Source organism: Cotesia glomerata, linkage group LG10 (assembly GCF_020080835.1).
Source record: "Cotesia glomerata isolate CgM1 linkage group LG10, MPM_Cglom_v2.3, whole genome shotgun sequence".
Lineage (NCBI taxonomy): Eukaryota > Metazoa > Arthropoda > Insecta > Hymenoptera > Braconidae > Cotesia > Cotesia glomerata.
The window spans coordinates 14,241,565-14,267,652 of NC_058167.1; the positions used below are offsets into that span (position 1 = coordinate 14,241,565).

Below are 26,088 nucleotides of genomic sequence, written 5' to 3' on the forward strand. Positions count from 1 at the left end.
GAATGAGCAACACAGTCTACACATATTTCACATGTGTAGTCCAATATTTATAGATATAGATATAAATTTGGATCTAGGTATGTAGACACGAATACTATCAAAAGTACTATATATATTTTATAAAATATAGTACAACAAAGTATATCGTCACGATGGATCGATGATCCAAGGCGATTTTTCAACCGTGAAAAATTCCAATAAACAAGCCCGGCCTGTCGACTATAGGTCGGCTAGTCTCCAATTTATTTAACGCTCGAGTTCCGAGTGTTTTAATATATTTTTTTTACGTCCTTTAACGCTTTTTATCTATTCATTTCATATCGCAATTTACTTTTTTTACAGCCACTTCGACTTCTGTTTTTGCCTGTTAATTTTTAACTCAGTGAGAATTATTACCGATTTATATTTCGTTTAAATGGATATATAAAATAATATAATTATATTAAACGTAACATAAACTTGCGACCTAGTTTCGTTTTATATTAATATTCGTCTTCCTGCAGAAATTTAAGTTTCACTAGTCTCTTTTAAACTCAAGCCCTCCCCTTCTTTTATATTTAGGAGCTTGCGGGTGGATTAGTTTATCCCTCGCTTCTTTAGCCCCTTTTCGTAAGTAATATACGAGAAATATCAACACATAATTAAACACACGTTCAATTTTGGGGAAACATAAATAAATATTTCGCTATAAATATTTTTTAATTTTTTGTTTATGTTGAAAAAAATATCGATATTTATTTTTATTCTTTAATTTTTAAAATCAAACATTCTTTTTTTACTAATTTATTTTTTAAAATATTTCAAAGTATTTAAAAAAATTAATTAATACCAAAAAAACATCAATTCAAAAAATATTTCGATTCAAAAATAATTTTTCTTAAATTCTGGCTAAATCAACGAAGATACACTGATAGAAGAATTTATTTGTATTAAAAAATATTTGTTAATAGTTAACAAATTATTTATTAGAGACCACTTTTTAGTATAAAACAAATATTTCTTAGTATTTAAAATGATTTTTTTGCATTTAATAAATCGAATATTCATTTATTAAATAATAATAAATCTTTTTAAATACCAAGAAATATTTGTTAAGGACTAAAAAGTGGTCTCTAATAAATAATTTGTTAAATATTAACAAATATTTTTAATTATAAACAAATCCTTCTATCAGTGTATGAAAAAATGAAGAAACCTTTTTTGTAGAGCGTCAAATTTTTTACAAAGAGTTTATCTTTTAATTTTTCATATTCCCAATACTTCACCCAGAATCAAAGTTCAAAACTTTCACTTTTGTCGAACAAAATCCCAAAAACACAACAATAAAAAAATCCTCTTATCAATGACAGAAAGCAGAAATAAGCTTCTACCGTTATTTATCACGTAAAAAAACATGCGTGGAGCATTCAACAGTGTGGACTCGTTCGCGCGACAACTAGCAATCACCATTAAAGATCCGCTAACCGATCAGGCCTTGATTGTCAATCATCACCGGGATTTCATCTCCGTATCACATAAATATTAAAATTAAATGAAAATATTAGTGTCAATTATTAATTAACGACAACTATGTCACAGCTGATCACTTAATTGATTAATTAAAGTATTAACCAGTTAATTAGCACTCGAAAATTAGCAAACAATAGCACAAGAGCACTAATTCTTTCAACCAAGTATAAATGGTATAAAATAATTAATTATAAATGTTAGAAGCAACAAAATGAATCAACTAGCTTGGCCGCAAATCCGAGATGAACTGTCCGTAATAGTGGGCATCACCACGAGTATATACAACTAAACTAACAGAGTAGATCAGAAGACAGTAATATCTGTGACTTTGGCCGGGAAATAAGACTCGTCTATTTTAACGGTACGTACATACGCAAGAAAGAATAAAAGTATAAAAAAAGAAACTAAATAAATAAATGCGACACATAGGCGAATGAAAAAAATGCGATATAAAAGATCAAAATGAGTGTAGTGGTGTCTAGACTTTAGATTCTGTATAATACGGGATATGTGATACACGTGAAACATATATGTATGGACAAATATATAACAGGAGCAAGCATCCCAGCTGGTACTGTATATGAACGAAAGAAGAATAGTATTACGGTCAAACTCCTGGCTCATTCTTTATTTTGTAAGCAATATGTTGAGGTAGAATATACGTCGGATTTCTACTACGGAAAATGGCAAAGGAAAATTTATTTGTTGCTTGTGTGAGACGTGTGTCGATGTTTGTGTGTCATGTGTGGGGAACACACACACACACATATGTCTGTATTTTTTGTCCTCTAAGGATTTTCTTTTCTCATATTATCGTCACATCTGTATCGTCGATCTTTCTATTAACGTTTCTTCGATTTATGTCTGTGTTACTGCACGACATGGACAGTAACGGTTAAATAAAATTACGGAGGTTCAGCATCCAGCTATGAATCTTCATTGTTTCCAATGTAGTTTTTTAGTTTAAATCCGGAAGGGTGCTGATTTATTAAACTGATTATAAAATATATGGAAGTTTTTTATTTAGATTTTAATTTTAGTAATAAAACTGTTGCTTGAAAACGATTTAAAAATCAATAATTGAAATTTATTATTTAATATGTGAGTATATGAAGGTAGAAATTACAATTTTTAATACACTGCATATTTTTTTATATTTTTAAATGATAATTTTTGATAATTCCGCTCTTTTAACATGAAAACGCCTTTTTTAAGTACAGTTTTGCCTTTAGTCATTTACAACTACCGCCATTTCTTGGAATTTTCCAAAAATTTGGTCGATAAAGAAGATCAATGGTGAGAAATGATACTTTAAAGAGGATCTAGGGGCAACAATAGTAAAGATATGGGAAAAAGCATGCAAATTACAATTATATTTAAAGTAAAAAAATTTCGTGAAATTATGAAACTTTAAATAATGATTATAATTATTCTAAAAAAGTTTCAGGAGTTATTTTCAAAAAATATCGATTTATATTTTCTATTTAGTCTAGTTTTTTGTCACTTTTCAAGCTTATAGTTTACCGAAAACAGTTGTTTTTTTTTCTAAAATTACACAAAATTGTACAAGCTTGCATATTTTTATGATTTGTTTAATTGATAAATTACTAACAACTTTCCTTGGATCTCCATAAATTAGTTCGCTTGCAAGATATAATATGTGCTATTGCATTAATGAATGAGCTTCCATGATTTTTAACAGAAATCCAACAATACTTTTTTTACCGGATTAAAATATTTAAATCAATAATATTGGTGTAATTGTTCGCGGTTCCGAACTAGGAGTATCCTTTGTAATTCGGTAACTGAGAAGGAGAATATCTTGAAAACCCTTTCCGTCTGTCGATTCCCGCTTTGTCCCGACGCTAACTCACCCCGGATCCTTAACTCACCATCTCACAACTCGGAATTCCTGAGGGTTAAGCTGCTTAAGTCGATGAAAGGGATCTCTAGGTGCTTTGCATCCGGATATGCCGAGGGTATTGATGCAAATGAAGGCTAGATCTTGACCCGCAACGGTCCAAGAGCGCTAAGACGACAATAGACGTTTTTAATATCGAATCACGAGGGATTTTTACGATTATCTTTATCCATTATCGACTATCGTATCGGTTTTTAAGCTCTACTTATCGATAAAATACTTTCTCTCAAAATTTTACAGTTAATAGAAGGGCGTAACTATTCCTATACCTTTACTTTTACCCAATCGGTCTTGTCAAATATTTGTTGAATTAATAATAAATTAGGTTACAAATAAAATTTTCCTATTGGTACAAAATTGAGGAAAATAAAGTAAGGTAAAAGATTGAGTTAAATGTCGAATCTATCGAGATGATGAAGGAGAATAATAATAAGAACGAGAAGAAAAACAAACAGTCGTTGGCATGAATGATTTAAACTCATCTTAAGTTTCCGAAATAAAACGTTGAGTTTAGTTAAGTGAACTTTCCGCGTGCGTAGCGTGTAGGTACTGTGTATATCCATAGAGGTGGATTTGAGCCTTAGGTATTACGTATTAAATGTATGTATGTATATGTAGATCGACAGGGGTGGTTTATTTCTTGTGGTAACCAAAGTGTGTGTACCTGGGTGGAAAGCTGCATATTCATGAATCAAAGGCCGACGTAACTGATGTGACGACTGAAACGTTAACGTCATTCTGCTATTGGGTGAGAGGATAAATTTGTGTTTCTGTATATAGTTGTAGACATCCAGATGCTTCTCCTTATGCATATATACTCTCTTCTCTCATCTAGATTCTGGAGCACAGAGAAACTCAAGAGGAACAGATTCTGGATTGAGCTGACTCGGAGACAGAAAAAGACGGATGTAAATGCCGGGAATAAGTACAAGTATAAAAAGAAAAATCAAGTTACTGCATTGGAAATATCTTTAATGCCATTCAATAGAATTCCAAAAATTTGGATAACGTGTCGTGTAATTTGCATAGATATTACTGGTATAAAAACAGTGGAAAAGTTTATCTGATTTTTTTATTGAGTCATTTTATAGTTTAATTCGATCCTCTGAAGTTAGTTTTAGTGATATGGTAGTAAATTATTTTGTAGAAAGTATTTTCTTTGTGTTTAATAAGGTCTTTTATTGAACGATCGCAATTGTCGTTTCTTTTAAGCACACTGTAGCTCATAGAAATTGATCTAACGACCAGATTATTTTTTATTGGCTTCAAAATCGTATAAGCTATGAGCCTATAAAAATCATGATTAAATTCGGCGCAGTTTACTTGTTGTAACGATTTTTGCGTTAAAACCGGGGACGTCTATCTGGCGCCATTGTTGTAAGCTGTTGTTTTCTCGCGTGGCGCGACGAGTATATGAAATAGGCGGTAAATTTTGAATTAAAATTTTATAGAGTTTAATTGTTGATTTTATTTTGTTTTGTTTTATTTAATAATATAAAATTAGGGCAATGGAAAATATTATTACTAAATCAACAGTTTTATTGGTTTATCCAGAATTTTGAACGGCTAAATATTGATTCAAAAAATAAAATTACTTCTCAAACGATTAAAATTAGTTTCGATTCAAATTAACTTTATTTAATTTAAATATTTAGAAAGTAAATATAATTATAATTATCAAAAGATCCTGATTATATTGCACGGATACAGCCGTCCCGGATTTAATTTATGTATTCAATTAATATGTACTTTACTGAAAGCAGTAACTATATTTACAAATAATAATAATAACAACAACAACAACAAATATTCAAACGTTATTCTAGATTAAATATAAATTAAATTCAGTTTATATAGATAAATATACATTTTAACGATTATTTGTTTTATTTTTGGGATTGCAAAAAAAATTACTTTCGCGTTTTTTAACGAGTTATAAAACGAGAAAATATAAATAAACAAAACGTTAATCCATATTTTAATTCCTCTTAAATTTAAAAAGCCGACGTATTTTCATTTATTTATAGTTTACTTTTTATTACTGTATTTTTTTTTTTTTTTTTTTTTTCATTTTTATCTCATAACATGGAAAATTTTCTCGGAAAATGTTTTAACTAATGAAAATGAAAAATAAAAAATAAGTCCTCGTCTAGACAAGTAACACGACAGGCCAACACAGCACAACTATAAAAAACAAAAAATAATAATGTCGAGAGTATATAGAATGAGACAAGAATATCGAGAATAAAGATTGGCTAAAAGATAAAAGCACGAAGAGATAAAACGGGATTTGGTAATATCTTGAACTTGCGATTTTCTTTTATGTTTCTTCCTTTGCTTCTTTTTCCTCATAGTTTTCTTTCGTTCTTATTATTTATTTATTCTTTTTTAAATTTCTTTCCTTTATCATTCTCATTTTGTTTTTTTATTTTCTTTTAACCTTTTTTCATTTACTTTGGCCCCTTATTTCCCTCTCATTTCACTCAACTCCGTACGGTATAGCACAATAGCTTTTTTTGTCTTCTTGTGCAAGCAAAGACACACGCGACCTTTAGACCCTACCCGCAGAGGAGAAAATAACCGAGATGAAGATAAAGAAAATAGACGATTCAAAAATGAAAGTTACGGGGAAAAAAGCTTCAGTTGAGCATAGAATTATTTCAATGCGCTAGGACTGTGCCCGTAGTTGGGATTTTAATGAGTTCCTTTTTGAAGTAGACTTTTTTTTTCCTACTTTCATCGTTTATATTATACACACTTGCTCTACCACCACCACCAAATTATTGACCTTCCTAAAGAAAATACCTTCTAGTTTTTCAGTTATTTTTTCCAACTCGCCGCTCATTGAGCTTCACTTAATTACTTTTACAAGATGCAAGATGAGAATCTAAGAAAAATTTCAATACAATTGTTTTTTATAATTTAATTAAAAATAAAAAAAAATTTCGATTATTACTTTATTATTTTTTTTTTAATTTAACTAATATTTTATTTTTAAATTTACAAATTTTGATAGTCGATAAAATATTAATTTTTTTTTTTACTTTGTAAACAATTTTATCTTTTTACGACTTTATTATCATTATTATTGTAATTATTAATTATTATTTTTTAGAATAAATATATTTAAGCTTCTAGACTTACATAAAAACGTATAAATAACTTTTTACGCTCAATATTTTTATCTACCCGTTTTCTATCTAAGAATTTAAAAATTTATTACTCTAGTCTAGTTGAGTTAATATATAAATTAAGCCGATACACGATCCGACCAACTGTTGACACAATGATTGAAGCCGCCAACGAATCAACTGGAATTAACTATAATTACGCACTAGAATAACAATGTTGTCGTGCGGTACCAGTTAACACGACAACTGAAATTCAAGGGTTTACTTTTCTCTGAATAACGTTTGTATTTAAAAGACAAACATTGTTCCTGTTAAAGCCGGTCCATTAATTACAATAAAATATTAAATCCAATTAAATAGTACGCTAAGAAAAAAAAGTACTACTCTTGAGAAAATTTTCTTGTCACAAGAATATATTTTCTTGTTTTAAGAATTGATCGAATTAATTGAATTATTTTTTGTTTAATTAAAGTGAACCTTGTTTGTTAATCTATCAAAATTAATGCCAATATTTTATTATCATGATAGATATTGATATTCTTTTGTCAAAAAACCAAAATTTATTTTAAACAATTCTTGAGCCAAGAATTTTTTTTTCTCAGTGCAATTAATAAAAAAAAAACAACAAAATAATAACTTAACTTACAATTCGGAAAAAAAATTAGAAGAATAAAATAAAAATATTATTATTCATAATTTAGCAGTTAAATTCTAGAATTTGATACTTCGGGAAACTTTTCTATACAATATCCCCGACAATTGTTGTATTATAAATTGTAAACGAATCCCAGAGAACGCATAGCTCTGGTAGAATATAAAGCAACTAGAGAAGAACTGCTGACGAGTATATATTAAATAAAATACAAAGTATAATATAAAATAAAATATGAGAAAGAGTGGAACGGCGAGGTGAGAGCTGGACGACAATGAGTAAAATTTCTTTGTCGAAAGTCGCCGCGTAAAAGTTTAAATACAAAATCATTTATGGACACACGACAGTAAGTCTGTCTATTTGTGAAAGAAAATCCTCAACAACTTCACTCCTACACAGAGCTATAGAGAACCAACCAGCTGTACTAAATAATAAAAGTCAGTGGCGCGTGCTATACTTTAGGTTTATTAAATTGCCAAGAGTATTATTGCCTCGGTAGGCACCCAGGCATTTTGTAGCTGAACAAACAACTCGAAATAAAACCCCTAAAAAAATAAAGCAATAATAACAATCATATATTTATCCCACTCCCCATAAACTACATACCCCTCACTTACTCGCTATAAACTAGAGACTACACCGTTCAGGGTATGCCAGTACTCTTAATGTTCTTTAAGCTCCATATCATCTTTTCTTGCAGTTTTTTCTCTTTTTAATTTAACTCGATATTTACGAGCTAAGGGTGAATTTTATGTTATATCTTGTAGTTACAAATATACGTTATTTCAATTAGGAGAATTAATTTAACGCACGATGGAGCAATATATGTACAGTCCGATGGACCCTAATCATTTGATTAAGAGAATCTCATTTTATTTTCTCATGCTTTTGATCTGGTTATTATTATTATTGTCATTTTATTTATTTTTAATCTGAAATTTTTGTCTTAAATAAATAAATTAAATATTAAAAAAAAAAATGTTTTTTAATTTAATGTTTATCGTTTAAATATTTGGACTTAATATTTTTAATAAAATTTAATTAATATTTTTAATAAAATATAATATATAATATTTTTAATAAAATTTTTATGGAACAAAAATTTAAAGCTAAGAATTAAATTTCTTATTTTGACACAATTTTATTTTTGTAATTGTATTGTTATGTAATTTACTTTAAAATTACAATATGAATAAACTTTTAAGCCATTGCTAATTTTACTACGTAACTCTATTAAATAAGATGTATTACAGCTAAATTTTCTCTAAATTGCGACACAAGAAAGTGCAATAATTAATTTTTAAAGAAATCAACTAATTACATAAATAAAAAAATATTAATTTTTAAACAATTATTACTTGATATATATTTAAAACACAAATTTTTTTTAATAAGATTAAAATAAATTTTTTTTCTGCTAAAAATTTAAATAAAAGAAAAAAGTTCTCATTTAAATTAAATAGATCAACTACCTCTTTTTCATTCAAGTACTTAACGTAATTACGAGTACTTTTTATAGTACACATAAAAAAAATTTCTATCTATATATATATCTGTCTGAATTTATATATACATTTGATAGCTATAGATATATGGAGCAGGAATGTTCCCAGGCAAGCACGCGCAGAGCATAAACTCTCATATGCTTTTGACATTTCGCGCCCGCGGATCATCACTCATTTATTATCATGACTATCTCACCAATCATTATCATGATCTGGAAATTTTTTTATCACTCATAAAAAAAGGCGATAAGACACTTGACTTGTCAATAAAAATTCCCGCGTGCAATTATTTTTTAAAAAAAATTATTAATAAGAGCAATAAAATATAAAAATTAAATTTCAAATCTAAAAAATGAAAAAAAATGAGTTAATTCAAAAAACGAATGTAAACAGATAAAAAAAAAAGGTAAATACCTGAATACTTGTCGAGCTTCGGTGTGGCAGCCATCGTGAGTGATCGTCTCACTAATTAATAATTATCACAGCACACCGTATTATTGATAACATTAAACACTATTTAACCATTTTATTACTATAACTCATAACACCATTTATCAACGCACTACATGCGCTTTATTTATTTAAATACTAAAGTAAACTCAACTTCCACCGCTACATTTTCATGTTTGTCAACCATCTTCATTCATGCGCGCGCACTTACTGCCGTCTGCTGGCAATCACCCGAATTTTTCCCACCATCTTTTTTTACTATTTTTTCGTCTAGGAATTTTAGATTCTCCCTGGGGACATTATCTAGGGACAATTATTCTCACTGCATTGTTGCTCTCCTCACCTGTCATTGTCACTTCAACACCTAACCATAACTCATTTTTATTATTTTTATCTAAATTATTGTGACGTAAAATTGTTAGTTTGTTTATTTACTTTTTGAAATGCCATAAGAGCTTTTGGGAAAAATTTCTACGGGTGAATTTAATTGTTGAAATTTATTTTTAATAAATATGGTAAGAACTACTGTTTGTTTTTAATAATTAATTTTTTAGAGTAGTAATGATTGTATGAATTTTTAATGACAGGCTCAAGTAGACTTACGTGAATTATTTTTTAATCAATGATCAAATGTCAAACAAAAAAAAATTTTTATTCATGTGAAGATTTTTTTTTTATTATTAAATTTTTTTTATTTATTATCATTATATTTTGTTTTAAAAAATAAAACTATATAGTTGAAATTATGACAGGAATTTTTTTGTGTATAATTATACACTTTAAAGTCTAAAAAATTAATGATTTTTTTTTAATATTTAATTTTTGTATTTTTTTAATTTAAAAATTAAATTTATGGTAATTTAAATGGATGTCAAAAAATTTTGGAGTTATAGAACGTACATTTTATTGACACTAACAAAAAAAATTAACTTTTTCAAGGTTCAGGTACTTAGAATTATTTTCTAATATTATTTATTTATTTGTATTTATATAATTTAACGCCAATCGGCTTTGTACACAATAGTAAATAACACTGAAGTAGACAGATATTAAAAATTTTTTTACAATTTTATAGCAATTAAATATTATAAAAAAAATATAATTAAAAAGTTCCACATGTAAAAATTAATAAAAATTACAAGTGAAAATTTTTAGAAGCTATTTTTTATTGTTATTAATTTGTTAAAAAAAATTTTTAAATTGACAGCTGACGGCTAACTTCATTGTTATAATATTAATACAAAAATTTCGAGAGAATTTATTATAAATTAGATATTATATAAAATATAATATTATCTGATAATTAATTAAAAAAGAAAACAATTATTAAACATTTGCAATATTTATACTTACAATTTTTATTCCACAATAATTATCAATTGTTTTGAAAACTAATAAAATTAATTTTATTATTGCAGGTGTGAAAAATTGAAGTCCTATTTTTATTATTTAAAAAAAATTGGAGAACGAGACATTGCAATAAAAAAATTAAATGAAAAAGGAAATCATGGGTAACACAGTAAAAATAAAGCAGCATTATGAAACGGCGAAAAAAACAGGAATCCTAAATATATCCAACAGACAGATGATGGAAATCCCAGCGAACATGAAGCAACTATCGGAGATATTGCGTACGCTTGATTTGTCACAAAATAGTTTTAAGGTTTTGCCCGACGAGATAGGAATTTACTCGATCCTCAAGCAACTTAATTTGAGCCACAATAAACTACAAGGACTGCCGGAAACAATTGGTAATTTAGTTAAATTGGAGATACTTAACGCTAGTTTTAATCAGCTTAAAAGTTTGCCGGAGAGTTTGTCTAATTTGTCGCATTTGAAGCAAGTTAATTTATCAGAGAACCAGCTGACGGAATTCCCGTTGATGTTTTGCGGACTGAAGCACCTAGATGCTCTGGACTTGTCTAAAAATAAGTTGACTTGTGTGCCAGACGGAGTTGTCGGGCTGCATGTTATCGAGTTAAACCTAAACCAAAATCAAATTTCGGCGATCTCCGACAAGATGGCCGACTGCCCGAGATTGAAGACTTTGAGGCTAGAAGAAAATTGTCTGCAACTTAACGCTATACCTTCGAGGATTTTTAAGGAGTCTAAAATTTCTAACATTACTGTAGAGGGTAATTTGTTTGAGAATAAAAAAATTGCTGATATAGATGGATACGAGGTCTACATGGAACGCTACACTGCTGTCAAAAAAAAAATGTTTTAAATAAATACTACACTGATATTTCATTAATTAATCAATCTTTTTTTAATCGAGTTTATTTCTCGGCACACTTACGAATATTTTGTACAATTTTAAAATTTTGTGCCTGATACTGTTCAAATTTTCTCACGTTTTTTTTTTTTTTTTCTGATTACAAAAGTATTAATTTTCGTTACTAATAATTTTTTTTTCAACTAACGTATTTTTAATAGAAGTTTAATTTAATTGTTCATTTTTCTGTTTATTATCAGAAACTTTATTAACTATAAATTGAAATTTGATCAATTTTTAAGTAAGTTTAGATTGGAATGCATAATAATTACAATAAACAAAAAACATTACAAATAAATAAATATAAAATATTTGAAAGAAATTTTTATGAAAATTAATTTAGCATATATTTAATCATTTTAAAAATTTTATAGCAAATAAATTACGGCAAAAAAAAATTGACCTTTAGAAATTTTAAAAAATAAAAAATGCAATTTTTTAAAAACAATTTTTTTGATAAATAAAATTAAAAAATTTTTAAGTGACTGCTAACTTTAATGTCATAAAATTTTTATAATTTTTGTAAAATTAATATGACCAAATTTTCGATAATTATACATAAGTACAGATTTATTTATTTTTAGACATAAAAAATAGTAAAATTATAATTGAAGACTTTTTAATTAATTGTCTATAAATTAAAAAAGTGCCATGGAGGGAATTTTTTGTAAAATTTCAATTGAAAAAATTTATATATTTTTAATCTTGAATTAAAAACATTTCTTAAAATTATTGCAATAAATCTTTCAAAAATAAATCTTTTTATTATTCCTTTTTTCAAAAATTCCTGACATTAGTAATTTTTAATTTATACCTCATTTAAAAAATATTCTTTACTTAAAATAAAATCTAATAACTGTCCTCTAAATAAAAAATTATAAAAAAAAAAAAAAAACAAGTCTCATTACATTTTGTTTTTTATAAAAAAAACCCCGTAAAAAAGTCCAAAGTTTGACTCACGCCGTCCAAGTACCGAATCCCGAAAAAATGGCCGCTGTGAAAATTTAAATTTACGTGGCAAAATAAAATACCAAAATCTCCTAAAAAAATAACTTAACTTTTTAATTACAAGTAAAATTTTTATAATTTTATTAATAAATTACCAACAATTAAATAAACAATAAAAATCAGACGAAAAAACGTAAATTTAAAACGAAAGAAAGCTAACAAATTTCCCGCTAAAAGTATATTTAGTGCGTGTCGAAGCAAGACGGTGGCGGGCCAGTGTGTGATACTCACGAATGGCCGCCCGAGAAACAGATCAGGGAAGGATGAAGGATAACAATCAAGAGCATTAATTCGGCAAGTGAGAAAACCGAGGTACGTCACCATAAATAATTATTATAAGCGGCCCTAATCTAATTGCCCTTATCATCATCAGTAAATAATCTACAGCTCGAGACTTACCACGGGAATACTTAACCGGTGTCAGTACGAAAATTCTCAGGGGTTGCTAATGTCTCGCGTTGTCTTGACCGCGCGATTGATCGTCTGCAAGGGTTGTGTATCTTTTTTTACTTTGCTATTTTTCTCATTAAATATATTTTTTATTTACTTAGACATTTCACCGGATTGTCACTATAATAAGTCACTAGTGCAATTATTATTTTTTCCTAGAGATCCATTGTTGACGTTATTGTTATTATTGTTAACAACAATCCCAGTTTTAGTCTAGTAAAATAATTTTTTATATTTATTGGTTAATTTATTTATTTATTGTGTTGTATTTTCACCAAGACTGCAGTTAAGTTACCTGCTCCCGTTTGCTAAGTGTGAACTGGTTTTTAATGAGATGCCGATCATATGGGCGCAGCCTCTTTTCATTTTCGCGATACATTTAAATTATTTTCAATTTATTTTTATTTTCATTGCTGCAATTTTTTTTTTTTTAATTTTTGCTGAAAAATTTTGTGAGATTTAAAAATTAAGTTAAAAAACATTTTATTATTTTAAACAAAAAAATTTATTAAGAATTTTTTACAATTAAATTTATTAAGAATTTTTACAACTAAATTTATTAAGAAATGTTTACAACTAAATTTATTAAGAAATGTTTACAACTAAATTTATTAAAAATTCTTTACAACTAAATTTATTAAGAATTTTTTACAATCAAATTAAAAATTATTTAAATTTAAAAAATGTGACGGCTAATTTTTATACTAAAATTTTTTTTATTAAAAATAATATTAAAGTGTTAATAAATAATTAAAAAAAAAAAGTGTAATAAAATTAAATTATATTGTCTGTTGGTGCCAATAGAAAAATGTCGGTGCCAGAAGATAATTTGGCGATGCCAGACAGCACGACAAGGGAACAGCGTCTTGGTTTTTCTCACGGCGAGGACGTGCTGCTGCAGCTGAAAGATGGAAAGTTCTATCTCGGAACGATCGTTGAAGTGGACTTGGCGCAGGAGAGGTGCCTGGTGAAGTTCCTGGACAACACGTCCTCGTGGTCGAGTGTCAAGGAGCTGACCAAGTTGGGTACACCGGATTCAAATGTCATGTGTGTGTTGTGTAAAAAATTTAAGCCTAAGCCAGATAATGATATTATTGTTTGTGACAAATGCGGACGTGGTTACCATCAACACTGCCACAAGGTAAAATTCATTAACAGTTTTTATCTTTTAAGTGGTGATAAAAGTTTTCTGTGGAATTTAATCTCTGTTAGTCATTAGGTCAGTACAGTTTTTTAGTTATTAATAAAAGGTTTACATGATTAATTGTAGCCTCAAGTAACCACGGAAGAAGCCAACGTAGACTCACACTGGAAGTGCAAAAGATGCCAAGAAAATATACTCAAGACAACACGTGATGGTCCTGACCCAAAGAATTCCATGATCAAAGCTAACATTAGGAAAGTTTGCAGTGGAAGAGACCAACCTCAACCACCGCCTGAAGACATGACAAAATTACCTTATGATGTATACACAATTTATTTATTAATTAATTAATTTATTTTTTTTTTTTTTTTTTAACTAAATTACGGGAATAAGTTATTACACGGAAAGAACAAGATGACATTGGATATCATCCCAGATTATACTCAGTGATATCTGTGGCGAAAAAAAATTTTAAATAGTAGCTAGTATAATCTAAATTATATCTAGAATATATTTTTATTGGAATTATCGTATCATAGATTTTTACTTATATTGTACGTATTTATGTGTAGTTCTATTGTACATTTTTTTTTTTTATTATTATTTATTTTGTCCATGATTATTTTGTCAGAGGATATTTTGTCATCTGATTATTTTGTCCCGGTTATTTTGTTAGGACACCTTTTATTGACTCAGTTAAATTTATTTAGTTAAATATGAATTTATATTTTTTTAATCATTTTAGTTTGAATTTTTATCAACCCAACCAATCTACATTGCTATATTTTAATCCAATAGATAACATAATTAATTAGTAACTTAAATATTTTCTTGAACCACACGGAAAGAATAAGATGACACTGGATATCATCCCAGATTATACTGAGTGAAAAAAATTTCAGATAGTAACTAGTATAATCCAGATATCACTAAGTATGATAAGAAAATACTTAAGTTACTAATTAATTATGTTATCTATTGGATTAAATATAGCAATTTAGATTGGTCGGGTTGATAAATTTCAAACTAAAATGATTAAAAAAATATAAATCCATATCTAACTAAATAAATTTAACTGAGTCAATAAAATTTTTCCAAATGAGCGACTCGAATGAATTATTAGTCTGTTTGCATTTATAAGTAAAGTTTCGCAATCGACTATTGGAAGTTTATTAAAAGACGTTTAAAATAATTCTTAAATCAATAATGGCTATTTATTACTGATTGATTTAATTAATAATTAAAATTTTATTTCCGTAGCCTGAAATGTTGAGTTGGGATTCACATCATCGAGTAAACGCTGAACAAATATATTGCTACTGTGGACTAAATGGCGAGTGGTATACTCAAATGTTACAATGCGCTAGATGTAAACAGTGGTTTCATGAAAAATGTGTCAGCTGTTTGACGTTTCCTTTGTACAGTGGCGACAGGTATGTTATTTTATTTTTTATTCACCGGTATTATCAAATTTATAATTAATGGCTGCGTTCAGGTTTACTAAGTTCTGAGCAGGGCTGACTTTATCTACCAAAAAATTAATTTTAGACACACTTAGGGCCAGTTTTTCAATCCAGGATAAAATTTCATCCAATGATAAAATATATCTATATATATCATACATATAAATATACTGTTAATAATAATTTTATCCTGGATAAAATTTCATCTCGGATTGAAAAACTGGCCCTTAAATAAATATATACCTTGCATTATTTTATTATAGATTTAAAAAAAAAATAATATAGTTATTTTAAGTTGTTGCTACAAGATATACTGATCTGTCAAGAACTTAGTAAACTTGAACGCAGCCGATAATTTTTAAAAGCAATTTATCATTTGTTTTTGTCTTAATTATATTTTTTGATGGTAAAAAAAAAATTGAAGTATGAATTTTTTTTTTTAGGTTTTATGTATTTGTGTGTTCAACGTGCAATTACGGAAAAGAATTTGTACGGCGACTGGAATTAAAATGGGTCGATCTCGTGCACCTGATGTTGTACAATTTGACCGTATATAATGCTAAAAAGTATTACGATTTGGACTCTGTCATCATACCGTACGCAGCTGAAAATTGGAACTTACTACAACTGCCACCAAGAGTATGTGTGCTCTATGACTAGTCTCTTTTATTAATTAATAATTAATAAATTATTAATGAGTCTTGTCTAAAAATAATTTTATTTAATAGATCAGAGATATCAGCGCCCATATGCGTAGAGAAGCTATACTCTCAATATTAGCGAACAATCGAACTAGATTTAAATGTGGGCGTGAAATAAAAAAACGCACTACTATTTGGGGCTTGAGAGTAAGACTACCACCACCTTGTCCAGTTGTCAATTTACCAGTCACTGGAATAATTGATGACTCTGTTTTACGTCGTTGTTGGGGAGCGAATAGAAGACTGCAATATCTTCCACCTCCTGGGTAAATTTTTTTACACCACTCTGTAGAATTATTTTGACTCTAATTTTTGGTATTAATTAATTAATTGGCTTGTTACAGACCAGTGATATTTGCTGACAGCCCTAGCGCAATTAATACAACGAATCAAGAAGCTACTGCCTCGGTAACTGAAACTGTTAGCGCGTCAGATATTGTAACAATGCGAACAGTATTATCGAAAGCCACTGATGCTGATCAAGATACATGCCCAACTCCTAGTACACAGAATCAGTCGACAGAATCTCTCCGAGAAAGGTTTATTGATCAATAAGTCGATTAACTAACTGTTTTTATTATTAAATAATTTTTTATTGCTTTTTTTTTAAGAATTTCAAAATTTTTTTTCACTTTATTTTATGATTTGTTTTCTCTTTAAAAAATTTATTTTGATTTTATCATCAAATTTTCATACTTTGTTATTCAATAAATTAGTTATTTTTTTTTTCGCTTGAAAATATTTTTTATAATTTTTTTGACTTTAAAATTTATGAAAAATCTTTTTATTTTAATAAAAAAGTCGCAAGACAATAACATTTAATATTTTAGGTACTTATTATTATACTAATGATTGTTAACCATTACCAGGTATAGCGGTGGTGGTTTTGTAAAAAAATCATTCCCGTTCCCAAAATTAAATTTACAAAGACGTAAAAGATTAATGGCATTGAATAGTACACATGAACGTATGCTAAGAAAGCATAAAAAGCGTGATAAAGGCTGTGAGGATACTAAAAATCAAATAGTACGTGAAGCGAGATATAAAAAAGCTAGAAAATTACTCAAAAATGCCATCACTAAGGTAAATTATCAAATTTATTATTGTAACTAAATTATTGCGTTTTTAAGTCAAAAATGCGAATAAAAAAAAAATTTTTTTCTTCAAAAAAACTCAGAAATATGAAAAAAAATTTTTTTTTAATACTCTTTTGGTATTAAGAATTTTTTTTCTTAAAAAAAAATAAATTTTTACTTTCTAACCTTCCGCGTTAGTAAATAAAAGTTTTAAAGTTCTAGATAAAAAAAATTGAAAATTTTCTGAAGTAGATTCTTTGTTTTCCCTAGTTAAAAATACTGATTGAAAAGAATTAAGAAGCAGTCACTCCATGCAAACTGTATATCTATATATACAAACAAAGGAATTAAAATTATTGAAAAAAATTCGAATTTCACATTTTTTAATTATTTTCAATCAGTATTTTTGAACAGAGTTTTAAAAATCTAACTGATTTCTCGAATTAAAAAAAAAATTTTCAATTTTCATACTTAGAAGTTCAAAATTTTCATTTTTTTACACAAAAAATTACAAAGTATTGAAACAATTTTTTTTTACAAATAAAAAAAATTTCAGAGAAAACCACTCCAGCGTACTCCAGAAGTACCAGACTTACCACCAACACCACCAACATCGGTATCAGGACCACCTACACCTCCAGCAACAACTTCAGCAATCAGCGAGTTGTCAGTCCCGAGTTCCGTGGACTTAATGTTGAACCTTCCTCAGCCGTCAGTGACTCCAGCAGACACCAGCGGTGACGAGACCAGCTCTCGAGGGACCCTGGACTCCTTCATCCCCCCACCGAAAGACTTCGAGGGTAAAAACAACCCCTTCCGCAACCTCAGCGAGATGCTGAGCACGCCGAACATTTCCAGCGCTAGCAATTTAGCGCCAGGTACTTCAAGTACGCCGCTGCCCTTCCACCATCATCACCATAATTACCACAACTACCAACCACCGATCACACTTCCGCTTCCATTGACGCCAGTGATACCGCACCCGCCGCTGATTCGTCCAGCGAAGCGACAGCTCTCCGAAAAGGACATCATCATCGACCGGAACGGACAAGTAAAGCGACGTAGACAGCACCGTCGCGGCCGGCCTCCCTCTCAGCCTCAGCAGTTCCAAGCGACGGCGACTGCCAGCAAAACTGCTGCCATTCTACCGGCTCGCAACAGCGAAGTCAAGAATGACTATGTCCGGAACCTGAGGAGCTCCTTCAACAGTTCCTCCAGCAGCAGCACCAGCCAGATCGGCAGCTGCGTCGACTACGCTCTCAATGGCAGGAGGCTCAGACAGCGAGGCGCTGATAAATCCGCGGCCAGTCCTGCCAATGCTGAAGCCCAGAAGAGGAATAATTTGACCATGTCTATGCCCTCGACTTCAGCGGCTTCTTCCTCGCCAAAAGTTTCTCCGATTAAACAGTCGACTCCCGATATCTCGATGGACGACCTCAAGTCTTCGGTTAATATGTATTTCGGTGCGGCGAATCGCATCGCTTCTGGTGAAAAGTTCGGTGTTAAAGCTAAGAGAATAAGTAAAAGTGGTCAGTTGCAGTATCTCATCGAGTGGGAAGGCCCCAATACATAACGGTAATTTTGTTTCTATTCTCGCATTATCAAATATTTTAATTGTACAATTTGGATGTTAACTTCCAATTATTATTTTTATTTTAGATTGATTGTTTTAGTTCATTGGTTTCATTTACTTAGCTTGATACTTGAGTTTTGTATTAGTAACTCATGGAAGATATTGACTGAGGATAATCAGTGTTGCGGACAAACAACTTTATAATTTATCGTTTAATATTTTATTTGTTATTGAATATTTTTTTTTGAATTTTTGTTCGTATTAAAAAAAAAATCTAATTTTTTTTAGTCATAAAAATATAATCTTCTTTCTGAAAGTTAAAGTTTTTTATTTATATAAATATACTGGCTCTTATTTTTGTTGAAATATTGTATCTTTATTTCAAAGTATAGAAATAAATATATCGACGTTCTAATTAGCAATTTGTCTAAATTTTCAAAATAAAACAATTTTAAAATTTATTATTAAAAAAACAATTTAATATATCATAGAAGTATAATATTTCAATTTGGATCATTTAAATAATTTATAACTAGACTATTGCTACATCAAAATATTAAAAAATCACCTTCTAAAAAATAAAGAGTTAGACCAATTGCTAATTAGACCGTCGAAATGAAATTAAAAAATTTTATTTTTATAAATATGAATAAAAATAAGGTAAAAGACCCAGTTATTGACACTTGCAATTTTATTTTAATTAAAAAAAAATAAATCAACTCTAATAAATTAATAAATATAATTTTTTAATTATAAATTTTAAGAAAATTGGTTTTTAGAGAACATTTTATTTTTTTAATTAGAATAAAATTACAAGTGTCAAACAATTAGGTCAGAGTCAATAACTGGGTCTTTTACCTTACTTAAGAAAATATTTAATAGTAAATTCTAATAAGTTAGAAGGTATATGATGACATGTACAATAATTATCATATCATTTTTTAATTGAGTTAACAACCTAAATTGTACAATTTTAAACATTCACTTTATTATTATTATTATTATTATTATTATTATTATTCAATGATTATTATTAATTAGTTTGTGATTTATATTCTACGATTGCGATATAAATGACTTTTAAAAGTTCATCATTTATTTTATTATAAAAATAATAACAATTATTATTGTCATTATTATTTAAATAGTTTAAAGAAATTAAAATGCTTGTAGCTCTGTTTAATCTTAATTTTTATTTTTTTAATTAATTGATCATATTTTATAAACTTGTCATAATTTAAAGCGATTTACAATAAAATTATCGTCGCACTCACTGACATTTGTTAATTAGATAATAAGTATATGAATGCATTTGAAATATTTAAACAATATATAATAGTACCGGTCACAAAATTTCTTCACTACCGTCCGCCAAAAAACCTAACTAACAGACAATTATTTATATTTTATTTTGTTTGTAAAAAAATTATTCCAGCATTCATTCGATTGTAAATAATTAATGATAAGTTTATAGCGACGTCAGTGGGTGTGCGTATTTTCAGATATTATATTCAGTTCAAGGAATTAATTATCACGAGATATTAATTACAGATGAGTGAATAAATACAAATCCAATACAATACAATATACAGTAGATTTTTCAAAAACAAATAGCTAAATATATTTCTTTTAAGTATCACATTTGTCAACAAAATATTGCATGTATTTTCATAATTAAAGTAAGGAATATTTTAATATAAATAAATCGAGAAAACCGGGCGAGGTTATTGAAATAATTAATCAATGATAATGATAATAGACAAGAAATAAGCGAAGCAGCTGGTAGTATTGCTCACTAACTACAAGACTAATTCAAAAAATCCAAAAATAAACTTATAGATATTTGTTTAATGTAACGTCTTAATAATCGTTTAATAATAAATTGTAATTATTGTCTTGCGTGTAAATGTTTTTTAAAAAAAATTTTTTATTTTTTAGTCAAAATTTAAAATCAAGTTATACATTTTTTTTATAAAATTATTTTTGTAATTTACTGGAAAAAAATTCTACTTAATTTTCTAAAAATTTTTATAATTTTTAATTGAAAATTGCAAGAATGATAATTATAATTTATTGAGTATCATGAATGAAATATGGATAAATAAACTGTAATAATAAATTGTGTAATTAATAAGATGAATCGTCCAGTTTTATAAATTGAATCTTTGAATTTAGATGTATGTATATTTTTTTAGTTTTATTTTGACTGAAAGTTTGTACAAAACTAAAAATACAAAAACCAACTAATAGACGAGTATATTTTTTGAAAACTGGAAATTAGCTGGCAATTATAATTTATTATTTTTTAATTAAACTTAACAATAAGTTTAAAAAAAATTTTTCTTAGCTCATACTACACTTATTTAAATTAGTGAAAATAAAATGCGATTGAATTATAAATGAAATTTTAAAGAATGAAATTGAATTTAATGAGCTTATTAGGCAATTTAAAAAAAAAATATTTATTGTGTTGAAGTTTTCAGTGTCAAAAAATAAATAAAACATTTGTATAAATTGATCAAAATTAAAAAAAAAAAAAAAAAAACTTAGAAAAATTCAATCGAGTGACTGACACATTTAATAATTAATTTTTTTGATAAATTTTTTTTACTTTGAGTAGTTCATGTTTACAAAAGCGTAATTTTTTAATTAATTAATTAATAGAATTAATAATTAATTATCAATTGAACACTGCCATTTAATTTATTTAATAAAACTTGACATTTGTTTTTAAAACTGTGTTCAAATGTTGTCGCTAATTATTTCTATAAAGTAATTTTAACTACTATTTTATATCTATTGAAATGCATTTTTTTGTTTTTATTATTATTTTTATTTATATGAATTAAATAATTAAATTGTACGAATAAGTGTCAAAGAAACGAGATATTACTAAGTAATTATATGATTGATAAAGACTAGTAGAATGCTAGTGTGTACTTTATGTGGTCGATTAACTGACATGAAAAAATAATAAATGGTTAAAGAAGAAATTGAGTAAAATTTGAGCGTTGTTAATTAAATGTAACTATCAATATCGATCAATGCACGCGTAAAGAAATTATTAAATATATTACTGCCAGTATCGTATGTAAATATTATTATTTTTATTATTAATTATGATTAAATGACTTAATAATAATAATTATCATTATTATAAATTTATGATTGTATGTAAAGTGACATTGTGAATTTTTAAGTGAGAAAAGTAATCATTAAAGTTTGAATGAGTGAAAATGTTTAGATTAATTAATTGTACAATTAATTGAACTTATTAAAAAAATAAAATAAAATTGCATTTTAAGTGCTTCCAAAAAAGACCTTTTTTCTTTTGTTAACTCAGTACTTTAATTATCTATATTATTAAGAGAATAAACAAAGTTGTATCATTCTGTGATTGTACAATTTTGTATCATTCTCACCGATAGTCAATTTACTATGATAAGTATTTTGGCTGCATTCGAAAATGCTCTATCTCTAGATACATAATTAAGAAATTACCTTGTATCTTGTGAACTATTGACATTTTTAAAGATATAAGCTCATCCCGATGTTACACTCATCAAGACCTTTCATTTGAGTACCCACATCAAATTTTCATATATGTATATATATTATATATATATATATGTATATATGAAATATATATTAAAATGCCATGCGGGTACTCAAATGAAAGCTCTTGATGATTGTAACATCAGGACGAGCTTATATCTTTAAAAATGTTAATAGTTAAGAAAGTACAGTGCAATTTAACATAATTAAGAAATTACCTTGTATCTTGTAAATTATTGACATTTTTAAAGATATAAGCTCATCCCGATGTTACACGCATCAAGACCTTTCATTTGAGTACCCACATCAATTTTTCATATATTTATATATATATATATAGTATATATGAAAAATATATGAAAATGTATGTGGGTACTCAAATGAAAGCTCTTGATGAGTGTAACATCGGGATGAGCTTATATCTTTAAAAACATCAATAGTTATTAAAGTACAGTGCAATTTAACAAAAGTCATCCAATAAATCAAAATTTTGTTTATTTATAGTTAAATTATAGACAAAATTAAAAATTTTCTAATTATTCTAAACTTATTTACTTTTATAATTTCAGTATTATATTTAGTATAATTTGATATTTTATTCAAACACTGTTTTCACTTTTATTTCTTCAAATCACATAGCGTACATTCTCCTAAATACAGCTGTAGTTAACTACCTGTTGCGCGCGCATTTAGGAATGTATCCACGTTGATAAGTTGGTAACCTACAATCTCTATGTTCAAAACTATTATTGCACTATATCATGAAAATGTTCTTTCAAAAAGCGACTACCATTCATTTGGATGCATTTGGAGTGGCGAGCATCTAGAACAGTTCAACAACGTGGTCACCAGAAAAACTAATACATTGTTTATCTTTAACATTATATTAACTCCAAAGCAAGGTTTTAAAAATTCAACATCTTTAATATATTTAAAAAAATAAAAAAATGGTAAGATATTAATAAATTATTATAATGCTAAAATTAGCTGACATTTTTAATTTTTTCATTTATTAAATAATAACAAAAAAATATTTTTTACAAATTGCACTTACAGTTATTTACAAATAAAAATATTTTCATATTATTTTGTTCATAAAAAAAAAATTCTAAAAATTTTTAAATGTCGGCTAACTTAATTTTTATTAAATTTGACAATTTTTAAAGTAATTAACATTCTTGTTATTTATCATGGTCATGGTTAATTGTGTTTTTTTGAGCTATGATAATATCTAACCTATAAATTTTTTCATATTACTTTATTATATTAATCATAATAAAATTTTTTGCTCAAAATAAATATGTAAATTTATTTTGAAACAAAAATTTTAATTAATTTTCAGGAGTCATGCGATTGCTCGAGCTCACTCTGCATATCAACGGAGAAAAATCCGGTAAAAAAGTTGCGCTTGTATATTTTAAACCTTGTCTTTTATTACCGTGACATGGCGAAGAACAAACAGGACCTTGCAGGTCTCTCTTATCAAGTAAAAAGTGGTATGACGGACAACCAAATCGAATTGTTGAGGATTAATGAGCTTGATGCAAGACTTTCAATAGGATGTGCTTTCCTTATGTTACACTACTACGTCACATATATAGAAGGATGCAAGGCAGCTCAATTTGCCTTAGATGATAACCCAGATGTAGGAATGTTCCAATATTACTTAAAACTCAGACGTAAACACACAAAATCTATCCGTGAGTTGCTATCTCTGGATGACAAAATTGTCGCAACAATCAAGGAGCGAACTTATTATTTTATGGATCAAGTTTAAAAATGACCTATCAGTTCCAAAGTGGAGATAGCTAAATTTTATGTAAAAAAAAAAAAAGTTGAAATTATAATAAATATTGACATAATTGAAGATAAATTGATCTTTTGATGATCGACCAGTTCATCACGCAATAATGTATAAAAGCTAGAAATGAATAATTGTATAAAAGCTGGAAATGAGTAATTGAATTGTAATTAAAAAGATGGATGAATTAAGAATATCAATAAAAATATGTCATTGATATTTATCATGAATTTATTTTACAAAAAAATACTATGCCAAGACTGATTTTGATTGTTTCAATTTTTTAAAGTGTTTTTATTTGAATTATTGAGATTATCGCCTGAAAGTACTCCCACTTTATCAGCTGGCTCTTCTTGACGGTGCAAATCCAAATTATTTTTGGATATTCTGCTGTGACTATTCATTTTTTATATTGGTATTGATTATTGATTAAATAAAAATATTTTAAAGAAATTGCTATTGAACATTTGTTTTTACTACCTGTCTAATACTCATAGCCATAGTGCATGAAATATAAAGAAGAATAGATGATCATACTGAGAAACATTAGTTTATAACTTATATATTTATTTATTTAATTACAACCAAACCCAACAGCCGTAGCCATTAACAGAGTTAATAATCTTTACAAAGTAATTATTTTAAAATGAATTAGAATTTGATCAGCCTAATTCAAGCCAACAGATGGACGGTCCATCTTCCCTTCTATTCGAGAGTTTTATTCCCTCTTTCCGTTAGTTCGATGGAAATCCATCAAACTTGAATACTAGTAAAGCTGGAAGCTTGTGGTGTCTGTTCCCGAGTTATGAAGATGTTAATTGAGTGAAAGAAAATTGAATGAGAGCAAAGACAGACTTTGAAAAAATAAATGGGGTTGGTTGCCATTCTTTTCAGGTCTTTGCTCTCATTCAATTTTCTTTCACTATCTTTCACTCAATTAACATCTTCATAACTCGGGAACAGATACCACAAGCTTCCAGCTTTACTAGTATTCAAGTTTGATGGATTTCCATCGAACTAACGGGAAGAGGGAATAAAACTCTCGAATAGAAGGGAAGATGGACTGTCCACCTGTTGGCTTGAATTAGATTCACTAGTCATTTGTGACCTTAGGCTGATCAAATTCTAATTATATATACAATCGGTCACTGAAAACAACTCTGAAATATTTTAAAATTATTTTAGTAATGACAAGATAACCAAGAAAGTTAAATAATAAATTCAGATTGTAGCAATCACTTCATAGCTACTCGAGTAGGTAAACATAAAAAAATAAAAATAACAAAAGAAAAAAGTAACAAAATTGTATGAAGAAAATTTGAGTAATTATAGACATAAATTAAGGCCACTTGATAAAATAGTTTGCATAGAGAATTAGGATTATAATTAGCAGAGAGATCAGAACGGCTAGTTCGGCAGAGCTCAGTAATTAATCATGACCAATCATATTTTTTTAATTAAATTTATGATAACTTATAACTTACAACTTACGCTTTACAATATAATTTAATTTGCTTTGACTTAACGTCACATACTTACATCATTTTTATATTATTAATTGGGTCGTTTAATTTAATTATTATCATTTTATCATAATCTTTACTACCCGTGTGGAGTAAATAAATGTTAAGATTATTTGTATATCTACTGTAAGGCCCTTAAGAAATTTTGGCTTCAGGGTCTAAATTATTAAATAAATAAATAAAATCAGTCGACAACTTTAGAATTATTTTGATACTGATACTCAAACCCAATTTTTATCTATTTCTTCTTCCATTAAATAAGTAGCCATTCATTCATGAGATAGATTATTTCGACGCAAAAGCATCCGACTTTACACTTATCTCTTCGATAATATAAAAACTACTCGAGTT

At 27.8% G+C, this 26,088-nt stretch overlaps 3 protein-coding genes and 1 long non-coding RNA gene across 6 annotated transcripts in view; 3 read left to right on the top strand and 1 right to left on the bottom strand.

Annotated features, from left to right (window-relative positions):
* Nucleotides 1–9,388, bottom strand: part of LOC123273452 (guanine nucleotide-releasing factor 2) — a 71,129-nt gene extending 61,741 nt beyond the window's left edge. Inside the window, exon 1 of the mRNA XM_044740855.1 lies at nucleotides 9,133–9,388. Coding sequence (XP_044596790.1) covers nucleotides 9,133–9,166 — 34 coding nt within the window. The 5' untranslated portion in view covers nucleotides 9,167–9,388. The remainder of the gene's footprint in view (nucleotides 1–9,132) is intronic.
* A 1,231-nt stretch (nucleotides 9,389–10,619) lies between these two features.
* Nucleotides 10,620–11,430, top strand: LOC123273455 (leucine-rich repeat-containing protein 57). Its single transcript, XM_044740858.1, has one exon. The coding sequence runs from the start codon at nucleotides 10,661–10,663 to the stop codon at nucleotides 11,393–11,395; it is 735 nt and encodes a 244-aa protein (XP_044596793.1). The 5' UTR covers nucleotides 10,620–10,660; the 3' UTR covers nucleotides 11,396–11,430.
* A 1,188-nt stretch (nucleotides 11,431–12,618) lies between these two features.
* LOC123272683 (metal-response element-binding transcription factor 2) lies at nucleotides 12,619–19,127 on the top strand. Of its 3 annotated transcripts, XM_044739626.1 has the most exons (10): nucleotides 12,619–12,763; nucleotides 13,706–14,042; nucleotides 14,172–14,366; nucleotides 15,306–15,478; nucleotides 15,952–16,147; nucleotides 16,237–16,475; nucleotides 16,554–16,748; nucleotides 17,079–17,292; nucleotides 17,842–18,860; nucleotides 18,945–19,127. In XM_044739626.1, exons 2-9 carry the CDS (start codon nucleotides 13,710–13,712, stop codon nucleotides 18,856–18,858), a joined length of 2,562 nt encoding a protein of 853 aa, XP_044595561.1. In that variant the 5' UTR covers nucleotides 12,619–12,763; nucleotides 13,706–13,709; the 3' UTR covers nucleotides 18,859–18,860; nucleotides 18,945–19,127. The 3 variants fall into 3 exon arrangements, with proteins under 3 accessions (XP_044595561.1, XP_044595560.1, XP_044595562.1); XM_044739625.1 differs by having other exon boundaries at nucleotides 17,842–19,127; XM_044739627.1 differs by lacking the exon at nucleotides 12,619–12,763 and adding an exon at nucleotides 12,812–12,942 and having other exon boundaries at nucleotides 17,842–19,127.
* Nucleotides 19,128–23,059: 3,932 nt separating this feature from the next.
* Nucleotides 23,060–24,350, top strand: LOC123272955. Its single transcript, XR_006511205.1, has 2 exons — nucleotides 23,060–23,363; nucleotides 23,756–24,350. It is a non-coding gene; the product is annotated as an uncharacterized LOC123272955 (long non-coding RNA).
* The last annotated feature ends 1,738 nt before the right edge of the window (nucleotides 24,351–26,088 follow it).

Excerpts from the sequence above, each read along its gene's own strand:
- LOC123273455 (XM_044740858.1), top strand. The coding sequence starts at position 10,661 with ATGAAAAAGGAAATCATGGGTAACACAGTAAAAATAAAGCAGCATTAT.
- LOC123272683 (XM_044739625.1), top strand. The coding sequence starts at position 13,710 with ATGTCGGTGCCAGAAGATAATTTGGCGATGCCAGACAGCACGACAAGG. Across the intron at positions 14,043-14,171 it reads ACCATCAACACTGCCACAAG|CCTCAAGTAACCACGGAAGA; the intron begins GTAAAATTCATT and ends GATTAATTGTAG. Across the intron at positions 14,367-15,305 it reads TGACAAAATTACCTTATGAT|CCTGAAATGTTGAGTTGGGA; the intron begins GTATACACAATT and ends TTATTTCCGTAG.